This window comes from Dendropsophus ebraccatus, chromosome 5 (assembly GCF_027789765.1).
Source record: "Dendropsophus ebraccatus isolate aDenEbr1 chromosome 5, aDenEbr1.pat, whole genome shotgun sequence".
NCBI classification, from domain to species: domain Eukaryota; kingdom Metazoa; phylum Chordata; class Amphibia; order Anura; family Hylidae; genus Dendropsophus; species Dendropsophus ebraccatus.
This window is the reverse complement of record NC_091458.1, coordinates 69,222,553-69,239,618: the sequence shown is the minus strand read 5'-3', so window position 1 is coordinate 69,239,618 and position 17,066 is coordinate 69,222,553. Positions and strand designations below refer to the sequence as shown.

Below are 17,066 nucleotides of genomic sequence, written 5' to 3'. Positions count from 1 at the left end.
GACGTCCTTGCAGCCCTTGCACCATACATTACCTGTCCAGGTTGCAGATCTTCTCCTTCTCTCGCTAAAAACCTAAATGAACGATCAGCCGATGACACGATCATCGGCTGATCATTCTCTCTATTCCACGGAGAGATAATCGGCCGATTATCGCTCCGATTCGGCCGATTATCGCTCCGTGGAATAGGCCCCTAAGTCTATAGGGCCATCTCGCTCACATACACGGAGTGGGGATAAAGTACGTGACAGTGCACAAAACTGCTAACTATTTTTTAATCAGTCGAGGTCTGAACAATGATGAACAATGAAAACTTTTGAGATATCTTTGTGACGCATCAAAAGTTATTTATCCCTGGTTAAGACCATTAACCATTTTTGCAGCCAGTCTTTAGACCAATTTTATTTTATCAATATCATTTTGTAGGCGAGGTTTCAATTCTGTAAACAGCAGCCAATCTCTATGATCGGCACTTGTTAAAGTCTTCACAAGTCATATAGCCCTTGCTACAATCACTGGTCTGCCGCACACTATTACACTGGGAGATGTGTGGCCAACAGCTGATTTCTGCTTGTTTGTCAGCTGATTGCCGGCACTAAGGGTCCATTTACACAGAAGGATTATCTGACAGATTATCTGCCAAAGCCAGGAATGGATTTGAAAAGAGGAGAAATCTCAGGCTTTCCTTTATGACCTGATCTCTGTTTATAGTCTGTTCCTGGCTTTGGCTTCAAATCTTTGGCAGATAATCTGTCAGATAATCTTTCTGTGTAAATGGGCCCTAATACACAGGGTAATATTGGTCTTTTTGGCCAATTATTTGTGTCATAGGGTCCAAGGCAGACTCAAGTAACGTGTAGTATACAGTAGAAACTAGTTTCCAATCTGTGTATAGGAAAATATTTTATGTATATTTGTTAGCCAATCACGGCAAGGAGCGGGGCTACCCTAATAAATCAAAGATGCATTTCTCTCTAACAATGGCTTCAGTCTTTGAGAATGTGCCTAATGGCTGTTAAAAGGAAGGCCAGTCCCTGTGTCCTGCTGCCCGTGGTTCCAGCAGAAATAAAAAGATGACAGGTTCCTTTTAAGCTCTCTCTATAAAGTCTTTTAATTTTGGAAAGCAAAGATGGTATAAAATCACAGATTTAAGAATCTGATCATTTTGATTTCTTCTTTAGGCTTTGTCAACACAAGGTATAAACCACAGCCATTGTTTTGAGTATCAAACAACGGCTGTTGGTTTAAATGAAAATTGCATTAAAGTCAATGGACAACAGCTGGAAATAATAGACATGATCATTATTTCATTATGTCGTGTATACATAGCCTTAAAGTCACTTTTAGGCTATGTTTACACAACATCCTTTTTAGGGAAAAGAGCGGCCGTTGTTTTCAATTAATACAACGGCTATTCTTTTCATACTGCAATTATTTGTATTACAATACAGTCAATGCAAACAATGGCCGCCGTTTTACACAATGTATTGAACAACGGCCATTGTTTACAATGGCCGCTGAAATAATGGTCATGCCGTTGTGTGAACATAGCCTAGGTAAGAAATTTTGATTTAATCAAATTCATATATTTCTACCTTTGCACCCTAAAGACATTTTAGGGTGCCTTCACACGTACCGTATCGCTGCGTTTTTAACGCTGCATTTTTATCGCTTTTTTTCGCTGCGTTTTTTACATGCGCGTTTTGATTTTCACATGATTTTCATGTGAAAATCAAAACTCGCATGTAAAAATCGTACCAAAAACGCAGCGATACGGTTTGTGTGAAGCTACCCTTAGGGTGGAAATGCCCTTTAATCTTCAAGAATGGGATGTCCCTCTGTAGTGTATGCTCAGAGCCTCCACAGATTAATGTTACTAATAACTATGTAATTAATACACTAACCAGGAAATGAAAAGAAGCCTAATAATTGCCTCTCAGAATAATGGATATTTTTGTGCAGACTTTCTCCCTGCTACAATGCAGACACAGTTTATCTTATTTCCCTGTAACAAATCACAATGCAATGTCTGATTTATTTCCTTGTGTTTCCAAAACAGTGTCAGTTCAACGTTTCAGATGAGCAAGGCTTGCAAATGACAAACAATGCAAATAATTACAGAGTCAAGAGAACTACATGAGGAATTAAAGTGTCAATTGGTAAGACATATTGCAGGATTGGAGGACAACGCTATCATGTGCCGACTGCTCAGGAGGTGGATGGTTTCATATCGCTGTACTTACTTTGGTGAGGTAGTCGTGGTTATTGGAATCTGCAGTGTCTTTGGCGTTTTTAAGCTGCAAGCAAAACAGCAACAAAAGGATTACATTATCTTCAAATCTGTAATCAGAATTGTAACACTTGAAGCAGCGATATATTAGATACTGAATCATGCATGAAAATGGCTCAGTGTTGACCATAGCAAACAGTCAGATGGATTTCTGTTCATAACTCTTACATATATAATTTCTTTGTATTGGTTGCCACTGGCTTGTAAAAGTGAGGAATACATTTCAATACAAATAGATATAGTTCGTTTATCTGATTGAAAATTGTTTAAGTTGGGAAAACCCCATTTAACCATTTTGTTTTTTTTTGTTTGCTGATAGCAACTGTAATATAAACTCTTGACAACAGACAATTTTCCTTACTTCTAGAAAGTGCTGCACTATGGGCACCTGAACATTTATATAACTAATGTCTCTCCAGAAAATACGCAGTAAGGAATGTTACTGTATAACCATCATATCTTAGTTATATAACAGTTCACCATTAGAGACCTACTTTGGTAAAAATCTGCAAATGACTGCATAAAAGAGTGGAGCGAAGAGGAAATACATAAGCAACACATGGGAATGGTCCAACTGCAGATTTAAAGGGAGACCGCCATATTTAAGCTATCTAACCTACAGCAGAATGGTATAGAGCAGAAGAAAGTGGAGCAGATAGATATATAGTTTTGTAGGAATAGATGCAGTATATATTAAGTTTTATTTATTTACACCTCTGCGAGGGCACGGACGAGGAGGGCGCGGAGGAGGAGGAGGACTAATAATAATAATAATTCCCTTATTCTGCAGTGCTTTCCACTCAAATCATTCGCTGTCTCTGTTAGGCTGGGTTCACACTGCGTTTTGTCATTTCCTTCAACATATCCATTTAATGTAAAAATACGGATGCAAAAACAAATGCATTTGTAGTCAACTCTGTTTTTCCATTATAAAAAAAATGGATTAAAACGTTCCAGTTTTTAAAAAAAAAAATTTTTAGGGTCCACAAAAACATGGTTCACCACATTGTTGTGTATGTTAAACGTAACCATTTAAAAATAGATCCCTGAAATGGAAAGCAAAAATGCAGCGTTAACCCAGTCTAGTCTAAGGGCTGACAATCAAAATTCTGTATGTTGTGGGAAGAAACCGGAGTACCCAGAGGAACCCACGCAAACACAAGCAGAACATACAAATGCCTTGCAGATGTTGGTCTTGGGGTTTGAACCCAGGACCCCTGTGCTGACTTGGTGACTGAAAGCTATATAGCTACGTGTACAGTCATACAGGAAAGACTGTCAATCACTAATAAGACCACCCACTGGACTCCAAAAGCCTAGAATGAGCAAGTATTTATATGAATAAATCCAAAATTGTTTTACATATAACTATCTAACAGTGTGACAAAACACAACAACCACTGAACTCAGGGAGAACAGTGAAAAATTCCAATGGAGTACTCATTTACGAGTCTCCATTGATTGTCCCATACAAAATTTAAATATGCAAAAAAGGGGTCCGTGGAGCCTCAGTTACGAGTCTCAAAACACGGGAATAGCCAGATATCCCTCTCTCCAGAGAAGGAAGCCCATTGCCAAGGGGTGCCTCCTAGTGGGGAGAGCACCAAACCACCCTGATATGTAGTCCCTCAGGTCCTCACTCTGTTGCGAGCTTTAGGACCTAAATAGGGAAACACCAGGGTGGCCCCTGTGAGTCAAAGTCTAACTCTGTGGCGAGTATAACGACATAAGACAAGGGTTACCAAGGCTAGGCATCAATCCACAGACTGCAGTTTCGGGGTATTTGCCCCTCGTCAGTGTGGAGCAGGATTCTGGCTACTGGGGCAATGATAAATAGACCAACAAAACACAACAACCACTGAACTCAGGGAGAACAGTGAAAAATTCCAATGGAGTACTCATTTACGAGTCTCCATTGATTGTCCCATACAAAATTTAAATATGCAAAAAAGGGGTCCGTGGAGGGTGGTTTGGTGCTCTCCCCACTAGGAGGCACCCCTTGGCAATGGGCTTCCTTCTCTGGAGAGAGGGATATCTGGCTATTCCCGTGTTTTGAGACTCGTAACTGAGGCTCCACGGACCCCTTTTTTGCATATCTAACAGTGTGCCCAGCTCTTACTTCTGAGTAATATGATATGTTTAGACTGACTTCTCATGGTGACAGATTCCTCAGCAAGGAGCTGGTCACTTTACAAGAAAGTTTTCTAAAAAGACATCAATTGTCACGTAGTGGCACATAAAACTGTAAATGGCCTTATACCTCAGTGAACACAAAATGAAAACCGTGTCCCCTTTGGTAGAAGCAGGGTCACACTAAAAACATTTTTTTTTTTTCAAACTGACCCAAGAGACAAATATAGACCCATCTATGGAAGCAATGATGCGCAGATACAGGCCATACTGCCGCCTGTAGATTACGCAGACACTGGACACGTTCAGTTACTAATCTGCACCTGAGCAGAAATAGATGCCGGCAGCTAAGTAAGTGGTTGTATGGCCCACAAACCACCATGTCATGCTACCATGACTGCGCATCACCACAAAACATGCAAGTTAGGTCATACTGCAACCCACAGGTGGCTATAACTGCAACTCTGGAGAGGCAAGAAATCTATCTTAGATGGATTTCTTGATACTGTGAGATCACTGCCACTTGTGGGTCACAATATGACCCCATTCACTTACATGAGTCATGGCGCCGTGACATGGTCATATTTAGTAACATGACCGCTGAATAGCCCTAGCCTAAATCACGTTTCACCTTATGGGCATGAAAACAGCAACTCTCCGATGATTAAGCATCCTGTACATATCCAAACATGCTACAGTACTTCATAAGGGCAACTAAAGTGCTACATGGTGCAGCTATTCTGAATGCTACTGGAATCAATATCCTGGGTTTGACAACATACTTCTATGTTATTATAATACAATACTGCTCTATATTCAGGGATACTTTGGGGGAATTCACATGTGGAGAATACGCAAAGGTTAGATCTGCATTGTATTACAGAAGCAGCCAAGTGGATGAGATTTTACAAATTCACATGCTTCAGACATTTTCTGTGTAATAAGATGAGAATGCTGTGGACTTCTGTGAAATCTTCAGCATGCTAACTCTGTTGCAGTATTTAATGGATTTCACTACTTTCAATGTTCCAGGAGTGAACTCCTAGACAAATCTCTAGATAAAACATGCTCTTCAAAGCAAGTATGGAGAATATAACTACCACAATCCAAACTTGCAGAAGATCCCACGAACCAGCGGAAGCTGCTGGGATGTGTGAGATCATTGTTAATGTATGCATTGGTTATCATATATATTGGGGCATGTATATAAAGACTGTCATAGGGACAGGTTTTACTGCTCTTTTAAAATGGTCTATAAAACTACTACAATAACGGCGCAGATCTGATCTAACCATTCAAAACATGGTTGAACACTATATACTACAACTAGTTAAAGAAAAACAATAGCAGAGAACTTGGAATTGCAGCCAGTGAACAGCATGAAGTAATTCTGACCATTTACAACTACGAGTCTTGAACAATGTAGAGTAGCTGCAAACTTGGCATAGCTGCATTCTCCTGATTCCCATATTCCTCTAGTCTCTATTGTGCCATCTATACTAAATGCACATTTAAATATATGATTTTGCTGTCTCTCTCATACAGGATAAACAACAATTATATTCTCAGCTATTATTCACACTCTGTGTAATTAGTGCTTTTAGCAGACACAAAATCAATTTAAAACAATAGATTTGCTTCCTCTCTTCATCCTTTTTTTAAAAAGCATAATTATTTTATTCAACAAGGGAATTAATTTAAAAAGCAATTTCTCTATTTTTTTTTTCAGAAAAGAAGTTGAAAAGTTAGAGTGAGCGAAAGGCTGCTGTTTGGAGGAATGAACCATACTACAAACTCCAACATAGCTATGCATGGTATGAATGGTATGAACAGATCCTGGGTAGGATCCTGATTCACAGACAAAAAAGGTATGACGACTTTAAATGCGGCTAATAAGGATGATTTTAAGGAAGCCTGTCACATTAAACATACAGTCTAATTGGCCAGGATCATCTTATAGAGCAGGAACAGTTTAACAGATTGGTATCTAGCTTGGTAAGGAAAGATTCAGTAGAACTTGTAGTTTACTTATGTAAAGTCCTGCTCATTTTGGGATTATAAACCCAGTGGGCAATGCTAATAATTGACAGTTGTTTTTCAGTGTACATTGTACAGGGAAGGCTGTCAATCACTGATCAGGGCCACCCACCTAACTCCTAAGCCCAGAATAATCAAGGATTTAAATAAAAAAATGAAAAGTTTCACCTAATATTTTAATCTTTGCTTGAATATATATATATATATATATATATATATATATATATATATATACATATATATATATATATATATATAATGTGTATAATCAAATGTGACAGGTTGCCTTTAAATGGAAGTGTTTGTCCCATATTGGCATCTAACAAGCTGATAGAAAAGAACAACATATAAATCAATATTAGAGTGTTTTCCCTTGATGTTTTCTCTGTGATTTCTCTACGCTCTGGGCAAGTTCTGATTTGAAAATTATTTTCAAGCCTATTCTATATGGAATAAGCCAAACTGAGGCAGCTATGTGACTCAATTACAAGGCGGCACCAGCCTGGGGTCTGCCTGCTAGAACAGGCACCTGCCAAGCAGCCAGAACACCACAACTGGAATACATGCAAAATGTCATATGGGGAGGTGCTGCAATGTACTGTTTGTCGTTATGGAAGAGTGGCCCTGTGAGTGATATGCAGCTTCTGGAAAACATATGTGTGTGACTGAACGATACAGCACATATATCATTATAGAAAGGCCGCATTTGACAGACTAATTTAATCTAGCACTATGAGAGTAATTTCTAATTACTAGTTTTCATGATCTCACTCATTTTCACACAAAACTGTAGACTAGAAAATACAGTTTATATATGTAAATACAGCATATCACCTGAGGTTACTATAGTGCACGATCAAGCTCAATGCTAGATGGTGCTTGGGTTAAAGTGCCATACACCTTCATTAACTCACAGCCGCAGAAATCTATTTCATTTTTTCATTCTAATTTTTGTATATTTATTTCATACCCTGAAGTGATGTTTAAATGAAATATACAAAAATAAAATGAAAAAAATTAATTGGTAATCCAGAAACCCTCCCCTCTGCTCATCAGGTGGCACCTGGTTAAATCCTTAAGTCTCCCATTTATTTCAATGAGGTTTGTTGCTCAAGTTGAAAAATGTAAAAATGCTCAAGTAAGGAGCACCCGTACATTTCTGTGCTCGCTCAACACTAATGGTCACAATGAGTAAGAAATGTATCTCTGCTTCTATCTATAGGATTGAACATTAGCTATGACATGATGGGAACATGATTTGGGGGTTTCATGTCCATCATGTCACATAGCTGCTTCTGTGTTGTTTCAGGGTTATGAATCTTATCCCATATTTATTCCAACGGGTTTTCAAATCTCCGCTTCCCTCATTCTATTTTGCATAGCCAGATTTAGACCAGGGTATAAACATTACATTAGTTTTATTTTAGCCACTTAGTTGGTTTTGCATTTTGGATCTCTGTTCTCCATATAAGCAATTGTTATTTTGGATGTGATCTATATCGGGACATCAGGAAGCCGAGGAAGGCAGCGGGAATGCGGGGAGGTAATTATTAGCCCGGCAGTGGTGGGTTAAGTGGGCAGGGGCTACGTTTTTACAGGGAAATGAAAATCCTCTGCGAGAGTGTAGATTCATAGGAAATGACACTACAGAGCATCGCAGCAGATTTTGCTGCGGAAGTTGCAGCATGAAACCTACTGCAATACGATGTGTGAGAAATCAGGATTACAATGGAACGCTAAGGGTATGTTTACACCGAGTAAATCAGGTGGAATTCCATGTCAATTCTTTGAGCGGAGAGTGGTGGCAGTGGAGACACGCAAGCTCACCCATAGACAGGCTGTGGCACACTGAGGCTGGTGGAATTTTGCAGTGGAAAGTTCCGCCATGGAATTCCGCTTGATTTACTCAGTGTAAACATACCCTTATATGGAAACATATAGGATTGTCAGTGGAAGAGACCACTTGATCTATCAAGTCCGCCCTTATATTATTTACTTTCTTACTATAATAGGATAGCTATAGCTTTATCCCAGGCATGTGTTCATTCTGTTACTGTGGATTTATCTACCACATCTGCTGGAAGTTTGTTCCAAGCTTCTACTACTCTTTCAGTAAAATGTTGTTTCTGGTCTTTTTTCTTAATAATCACAGAGTGTTCCTCCCTGCCTTCTAATAACCATAACACTTATTTTTCCACCTACAGGGCTGGTTGGGAGCTCATTTTTTGTTTCATAATCTATAGTTTTTAATTGGTATTATATTGCTGTAAATGGAAATTTTTGATTGCTTTTAATTCATTTTCTTTTCGGATATATAATTTAAAAACCATTAATCCTGATTTTTTCCTCTCTTTTCATTTACACAGTTCACTGTGCAGGAACAATACTGTTATAATTTAAAAGATCAGACAATTCTGCACGCTACAATACTAATATACAAGCAATCATTAAATTGCATATACTGATCTATGCTATGCCATTGCATAGCATTGATCAGTATTATCATTTCCCTCCTTATAGAGTCTCTGCCTGAGGCCTGACTCTATGGGACATATTTAGTTAAGATGCGCTCCTGGCATACGCCATGGAGAAGGCATGGATTGTAACCATACGCCTCCCATAACTTCCGCTCGCCTGATGGGCAGTCAGGGGTGGAGAAGCAAGCCTCCTCCCGCATCTCATTAATCAAGGCTTATGCCTGAAAACAGGTGTAAACCAAGCAAAGATTTACACCTAATTCTTGCTTTTTGTGCAGTTCCTGCGCCAAGTGCAGGTCCCACCAGATTCACTAAGAGGCACCTCTTAATGGGTAATTGGAAATGGGGCCTAATTTAAAACCAGCGTACGAAACCGCTGGTCTTAATAACTGTCCCCCTTTGAGAAGAACGCCAATTTGACAGGTTAGAGATAAGCATTTCTCCCAGTCAGTGACAGGTACTTGTACTGGTACTCCTTTCACTGATTTCCTTGAACGCTGCTGTCACTATAGATTGCAATGTTTGATGGTGCATTTACACAGACAGGTTTATCTGACAGATCTTTGAAGCCAAAACCAGGAGCAGACTATAAACAGGGATCAGTTCATAAAGGAAAGACTGGGATCTATCCTTTTTTTAAATCCATTCCTGGCTTTGGCTTCCAAAATCTGTCAGATAAATCTTTCTGTGTAAACGCACCCTAAGGGGCTAATCACGGGCAGCTGCATGATTGCAGCTGTCTTTCTTTATCCCTGGCTCCTAGGACATTAATATGTGCGGTGTCCCTTTACACCAGGACCATTTATACACATTCCTACTTAAACAGGGCATCAATAGTAGGAGCATGTAAAGCCATATGGCTGATGTGAAGGGGTTAAAAACACTCCCTTCTTGAACCTCATTTAGTCCTTTAACATATTGCTATAACATTAGCACTCCTAATGGATGGGGGGGGGGGTGCTACCTACTGGGTGTAATCATCAGGGGAAAACAACCTACAGAGGGGTTGGGTACCTACATTAAGGATACTATTAACTGGGGGCCAACTACTGGGGGGATTACCTATAGGGGGATGACTACAGGATTACATATTACTTACTGGAGATTTACTAACACTGTAATTCTTAGGGCCCTATTACACACACAGACTTTTCTCCAGATTTTTAAAGCCAAACCCAGGAACAGACTATAAACAGAGAAGAGACTTCGATTTCTCCTCCTTTCAAATCCATTCCTGGCTTGGCCGCAAAAATCTGTCAAATAATCTGCCAGATATCTGTATGTGTAGTAGGGCCCTTAGTGCCAACTCAGGACAGACAGAGCAGGAATGCACCAGGTTTATCACAGTGACTCATACTGTCTGATAAATTTGGCTCATCTTTAGACTGTCTAGTCTAAGCTTAGACTGACTATTACTTCTTAGCCACACCCCTTTTAAATGGGCTATGCCCCATCACAATAAATAACTCCCCCTTGTAAGCCTAGACATGTTTTCCTAATATTTTTTGCACATGTTTTCCTAATATTTTTTGCACTTTGTTATCTTACCCTGCACCACAAATTCTGGTGCAGTTGAAGCCAAAATTTTGGTGCAACTGCTAAAGTTAAGCCAGGCTACTGTGCTATATTAGCATTGGGTCATCGGCTACCTTACTGGCCATGAGCATGGCAAATTATATTTTTATTGTGAAAAGAAAAACTAATCTAATTTCCGTGTAATGGCCACTCAATACACAGTTTTCTTCTCAGATACATATTAGTATGTGTGTTGTGCTTCTAGTTTGTTGCTCCACTTGTGTATTTCAGTTGTTTTATATTATGCAGCCATTTTCAATTATACCAGCCATTAAGAGCCCTACGGAAGTTACACTTGGCAGCCCTGGTAAAGCTCATGTGCCTGTTAATTCAGCTGGCATGGCATTCTGAAGCAACATATTGGGTAATAAACCAAAAATGGAAATTATTGTGACTTAATGAGCAAATCGGAATTTAAAGTAGAATTCAGAAACAAGCTACACAAAAACATTTTCTCAAACGGAACAGATATGGATAATTTCCTGTTTTCCCCCCTTTATTAGTTGTAAAAAAAAAAAGAGGACTACTGAGTGCCATGCAGCAGAAATTCGCAACTAGAATGCATATAAACACGATTTAAAACTGGGGAGTCCTAGAAAACATGGATACAGCCAAATGGCTGAATCTATATTTTCCAGGCAGCCTTACGACTGCATTGAACCGCTTAAGCCACCAGTAATCAAATGCTGAGAGTTGGGGTTCAGGCGAACCTGAACATACTGGAAGTTTGCTCATCTCTATTTAAAATCCATGCTGATTTTAGGGCTTGCAGTGGGTTATAAATTTGCAATATGCCCTGTTTCTTGCAGATGTCAACTAATGCATAAAAATACAAATTTGGTTTACTACTGAACAACATAATTATAATGTATTTATTGTTTAGTGAAGTAATACATTTACAAAGTAGTTGCAACTTGCATTATAGTGTATTATTCAGAATTCTGCGGTGTTCTTCCTGGCAGACCTTTACACCAGGCACTAAACAATATTCTGATGCTGGTAAAACTATGCACTGTATTATAGAAGCATAACTAAAAGCGCTTTTACATGGGCCGGTACTCATTTTGCTCATTTGCAAATATCAAAACTTTTTATAATCTAGTTGTGCAGACCATGAAGGTTTAGGAGAACAAGCTGAGAGAAGTCCACACTTAAGAGTGTTCTCTCCAATCTCTGTGTCATGTGACCTGGATGGACTGTTCAGGTCTCGTTGACAAAGAGTGGGGAGAGAAGCGTGTGGCGGAGTTCCTTCAACTGAGTGTTCAGACCCTGACCAACAAACACTTTTGACATATCTTTTTGACATGTCAAAAGTTTTTTTTCTTTTTGGTGACAGGTTCACACTTTAACTTTATCTTTGTTGGCCGCATGTTTACAACGTGTGGCTGATAAAGATTTTATTTGCCCCACAAAAGGCGAATCAGTCGATGGATGATTAATCCTGGCAACATCATACATCTATTGATGAGAACAAATGTGGCATAACCAGGCTCCCCATGTGTTCAAGTATGTGAGAATGCAGCCTAAGGGTCTATTTACACAGAAAGATTATCTGACAGATAATCTGCCAAAGATTTGAAGCTAAAGCCAGGAATGGATTTGAAAAGAAGAAAAATCTCAGGCTTTCCTTTATGACCTGATCTCTGTTTATAGTCTGTTTCTGGCTTTGGCTTCAAATCTTTTGCAGATAATTTGTCAGATAATCTTTCTCTGTAACTTGACCCTTACACAGGCCAATTATAAGGAATGGAAAAAAGTTTTAGACGGCACTTCTGTGGGTGTGCACGTAGTAGGAAAAAAATCCCAGCAATACTGTAAATCTCGGCACTCACCATAAATGCTTTATAGTTTTATTGTACAGCAGGGGCCCTCAACTGGCGGACCGCGGTCCGAACGCGGATATCGGAGGCCAGCTGTCCGGACCCCGGCTGCAGCTCTGCTTCCCTTTGCACAGTAACTATGAGGGCTAGTAACAAGCGCTCATAGTTACAGTTCAGCAGCAGCACTGACAGTCCCTGTCAGTCACTCTTGTGGCTGCAGCAGTCACAAGAGGCCTCTCTCCATCTCTGCTGTCAACGCTCGAGTGATGTCACTGCATCGGCGCCAGAACAAGGGGAAAACGGCCACAAGAGTGAAGAGAAGTGGAGACTCCCAGACCCAAGTGAGTATGTGTTTTTTTTAATGTTATATCGGAGGGGGAAAACAGGGGTCTCTATACTACTGGGGAGCACACAGTGGGGGTCTCTATACAAACGGGGGAGCACACAAGGGGGTCTCTATACAAACAGGGGGAGCACACAGGGGGTCATATACTACTGGGGGAGCACACAGGGGGGCTATATGGGATGGGGAGCACACAGGGGGTCTATATACTACTGGGGAGTACAAAGCGGGTGGCTATATACTACTGGGGGAGCGCATGTGGGAGCTATATACTACTGGGGGGAGCGCATGGGGGGCTATATACTACTGGGGGAGCACACAGGAGGGCTATATACTACTGGAAGAGTGCACAGGGGGACTATATACTACTAGGGGAGTGCACGGAGGGGCTATATTCAACTGGGGGAGTGCAGAGGGGGGGCTATATACAACTAGAGGAGCACACAGGGGGCCTATATAGGGGCTGGTGATAGAGAAAAAAAATTCCAGTTTTTCCACTAATAAGCATCAATTCTGTATGTAAATAGTTCAACAACGTTTGTGAAACAAAATAGCACATTTACTACTTGGACCTTCACCTGACAATAGACCCTGGTAAGTGGACCTTCACTAAAAGTTGTTGAATACCCCTGTTGTAGAGGATACATATCCATCATAAGCACAACTGTTGTGCTTATGATGGATATGTATTCTCTCCAATAAAACTATGAAGCATTTATAGTGAGTGCCGAGATTGACTCTTTACAATTATAAGGAACGGACACTCTTAAGATTTTGTCCAATAAATAGCCCCCGTAAAATGAGCTCAACCCCTAGGCGACCCTGGGCATACCTGTACATCCTGGGCCGCCTAGGGATGTTCTCCTGGAGGAGCGATCCACACATCCGGCTTGGGCCGGGGTCTGTGCCGTAATGGCGCTGATCCCGGCTCGGCACTCGATTGCTTCCGGCTGCAGCAGCCGGAAGAAATCCAGTGCCTATCTCATTGATCTATGCTGTATAACTATACAGCATAGATCCCAATGAGAGATCAGTGTGCTTATACTAGAAGTCCCCCAGGGGGACTTCTAGTATAAGTGTAAAAGTAAAAAAAAAAAAAAAAAACCTCATTATTAATAAAAACCCTCCCCTATTAAAAGATTGAATCAACCCCCCTTTCCCCATGTTATCCCCTTAAGGACAGAGCCAATTTAGATTTTTGCGTTTTCTTTTTTTCCTCCTTGTGCTTAAAAGGCCATAGCACTTGCATTTTTCCACCTAGAAACCCACATGAGCCCTTATTTTTTGCGTCACTAATTGTACTTTGCAATGACAGGCTGAATTTTTGCATAAAGTACACTGCGAATCCAGAAAAAAAATAAATGTATGGTGAAATTGGAATTTGAAATAGAAATTTTGTTTATTTAGGGGAAATGTGTTTTTACGCCATTCGCCCTGGGATAAAACTGATTTGTTATATATATTCCTCAAGTCGTTACGATTAAAACAATATGTAACATGTATAACTTATATTGTATCGGATGGCCTGTAAAAAATTCAAACCATTGTCAACAAATATACGTCACTTAAAACCGCTCCGTTCCCAGGCTTATAGCGCTTTTATCCTTTGGTCTATGGGGCTGAGTGAGGTGTCATTTTTTGCGCCATGATGTGTTCTTTCTATCGGTACCTTGATTGCGCATATACGACTTTTTGATCGCTTTTTATTACAATTTTTCTGGATTTGATGCGACCAAAAATGCGCAATTTTGCACTTTGGGATTTTTTTGCGCTGACGCCATTTACCGTGCGAGATCAGGAATGTGATTAATTAATAGTTTGGGCGATTACGCACGCGGCGATAGCAAATATGTTTGTTTATTTATTTACTTTTATTTATAACCTGGGAAAAGGGGGGTGATTCAGACTTTTATTAGGGGAGGGGGCTTTTTACTATTAACAACATTTTTTTTTAAACTTTTACACTTATACTAGAAGCCCCCTAGGGGACTTCTAGTATAAGTGCACTGATCTCTCATAGAGATCTCTGCAGCATAGATATGCTGCAGAGATCCATGAGATAGGCACTCGTTTACTTCCGGCTGCTGCAGCCGGAAGTAAACGAGTGCCGAGTCGGGGACGGCGCCATCTTGGAGCGGTCCCCGGCCGGCTTCAGAAACTGAGATCGCTCCTCCGGGATAACTTCCCGGAGGAGCGATCTCCTCCATTAGACACCAGGGAAGTGCTGCTTCCGGTAATCGGATGCAGCTGTCATGTTTGATAGCTGCATCTGATTACTGTATTAGCAGGCACAGCGATCGGACCGTGCCCGATAATACCGGCGGTCCCGGGCTACAAGCGGCACCCGGGACCGCCGCGGTTCAGAGCGGGGTCGCCGTGCGGCCCCGCTCTGAACGTCCATAACGGCATCAGGGCGTAAATATAAGCCCTATGTCGTTGATGGGTTAAACATAAAAATAAATAAAAAATAAATAAACCTGTTTATCGCCGCATGCGTAATCACCCGAACTATTAATTTATCATATTTCTGATCTCGCACGGTAAACGGCGTAAGCGCCAAAAAAATTGCAAAGTGCAAAATGACACCTCACACAGCCCCATAGACCAAAGGATAAAAGCACTATAAGCATGGGAATAGAGCGATTTTAACCCCTTAAGGACCGGGCCTAAAATGGCCTTAAGGACCGAGGCAAATTTTATGAATTTGACCTGTGTCACTTTATTCATTAATAACTTCGAGATGCTTTTACCTATCTGGCTGATTCTGAGATTGTTTTCTCGTGACATATTGTACTTCACGTTTCTGGTAAAATGGAGTCGATACTTATAACAAATCTTTATGAAAAAATCCAAAATAACGTGAAAAATTGTGAAAAATTGCATTTTTCCAACTTTGAAACTTTTCTGCTTATACAGAAAATGGTTATACCTCATAAATTATATATTAAATAGCATTAGCAACATGTCTACTTTATGTTGGCGGCATTTATTAAACTATATTTCATTTTTTTTAGACAATAGAAAGCGTAAAACATTAGCAGCAAATTTCCAAATTTTCAGTAAAATTTCAAAATCAGATATTTTTAGAGACCTGTTCAGGTTTAAAGTGTATTTGAGGGGACTGTATGTTAGAAAGCCCCACAAAGCACCCCATTTCAGAAACTGCACCCCCCAAACTCTGCAAAAGCACATCCAGAAAGTTTTTAACCCTTTAGTGGAGTCACAGAAATAAAAACTAAGTATGTAAGAAAATTTGAAAATTTTAATTTTCTGTGCAGAGATTTTATTGTAATCCAATATCTTTCATAATTATAAACCTATTACCAGAGAAATGCACCCCAATATTGATTGCCATGTTTCTGCAGTTTATAGAAATACCCCATATGTGGCCCTATTGCGCTATTTGACGCAACCACAAGCCTCAGATACAAAGGAGCGCCTAGTGAATTTCAATGGCTGTTATATTTGGTCATTTCTGACTGTACCACTTCAGGTTGGCAGAGGCTCTGGGGTGCCAAAACCTAAAAAAAACACCCCTAAAGGGACACCATTTAGAAAACTAGACCCCTCAAGGAATGTAACAAGGGGTGCAGTGAGCATCTGGACCCCACAGGTGCTTCACAGATTTTCAGAACAATACGGCGTGAAAAAAGAAAAAAAATTTTTTTACACTAAAACGTTGTTCTAGCCTTCAATTTTTCATTTTCACAAAAAACATGTAGCGCAAATAAAATGTAGCGCAGTTTCTCCAGAGTACAGAAATGCCCCACATGTGGACATTAAGTGCCAAGCGGGCGCAGCACGTGCCTCCAAAGGCAAGGAGCGCCAATTGGCTTTTGGAAGCAGGATTTCACTGGAATGGATTTCAAGGGCCATGTCGCATTTACAGAGCCCTAGTGCTGCCAAAACACTGGAACAAGTGACCCCATTCTGGAAACTACAACCCTTAAGGAATCTAATAAGGGGTGCAGTGAGCAAATGGACCCCACTGGTGACGGGCACAAATGTGGAACAATGTGACGTGAAAGGGAAAATTTTCATTTTCATTTTTCATTTCAATGTGCCCGTCATCAAGGGGTCCATATCCTCATTGCACCCCTTGTTAGATTCCTTGAGGGGTGCAGTTTCCAGAATGGGGTCACTTGTGGGGGATTTCCACTGTTTTGGCAGCACGAGGGCTCTGTAAATGCGACATGACATTCATCATCCATTCTGGCCAAATCCAGCCTTCAAAATTCAAATGGCGCTCCTTCCCTTCGGAGGCTTGCCCTGCGCCCACATGGCACTTTATGTCCACATGTGGGGTATTTACGGACTCGGGGGAAATTGCTCTACACATTTTGTGTGTTTTTTTCTCTTTTAACCCCTTGTGAAAATGAAAAATTTAAGGCTAGAC

At 40.4% G+C, this 17,066-nt stretch overlaps 1 protein-coding gene across 8 annotated transcripts in view; it reads right to left on the bottom strand.

The window, feature by feature from the left end:
- Positions 1 to 17,066, bottom strand: part of ENOX1 (ecto-NOX disulfide-thiol exchanger 1) — a 454,877-nt gene that overhangs the window by 12,270 nt on the left and 425,541 nt on the right. For all 8 annotated transcript variants that reach the window (XM_069970542.1, XM_069970544.1, XM_069970543.1 and 5 more), the window contains one exon: positions 2,242 to 2,295. In XM_069970542.1, coding sequence (XP_069826643.1) covers positions 2,242 to 2,295 — 54 coding nt within the window. The remainder of the gene's footprint in view (positions 1 to 2,241; positions 2,296 to 17,066) is intronic.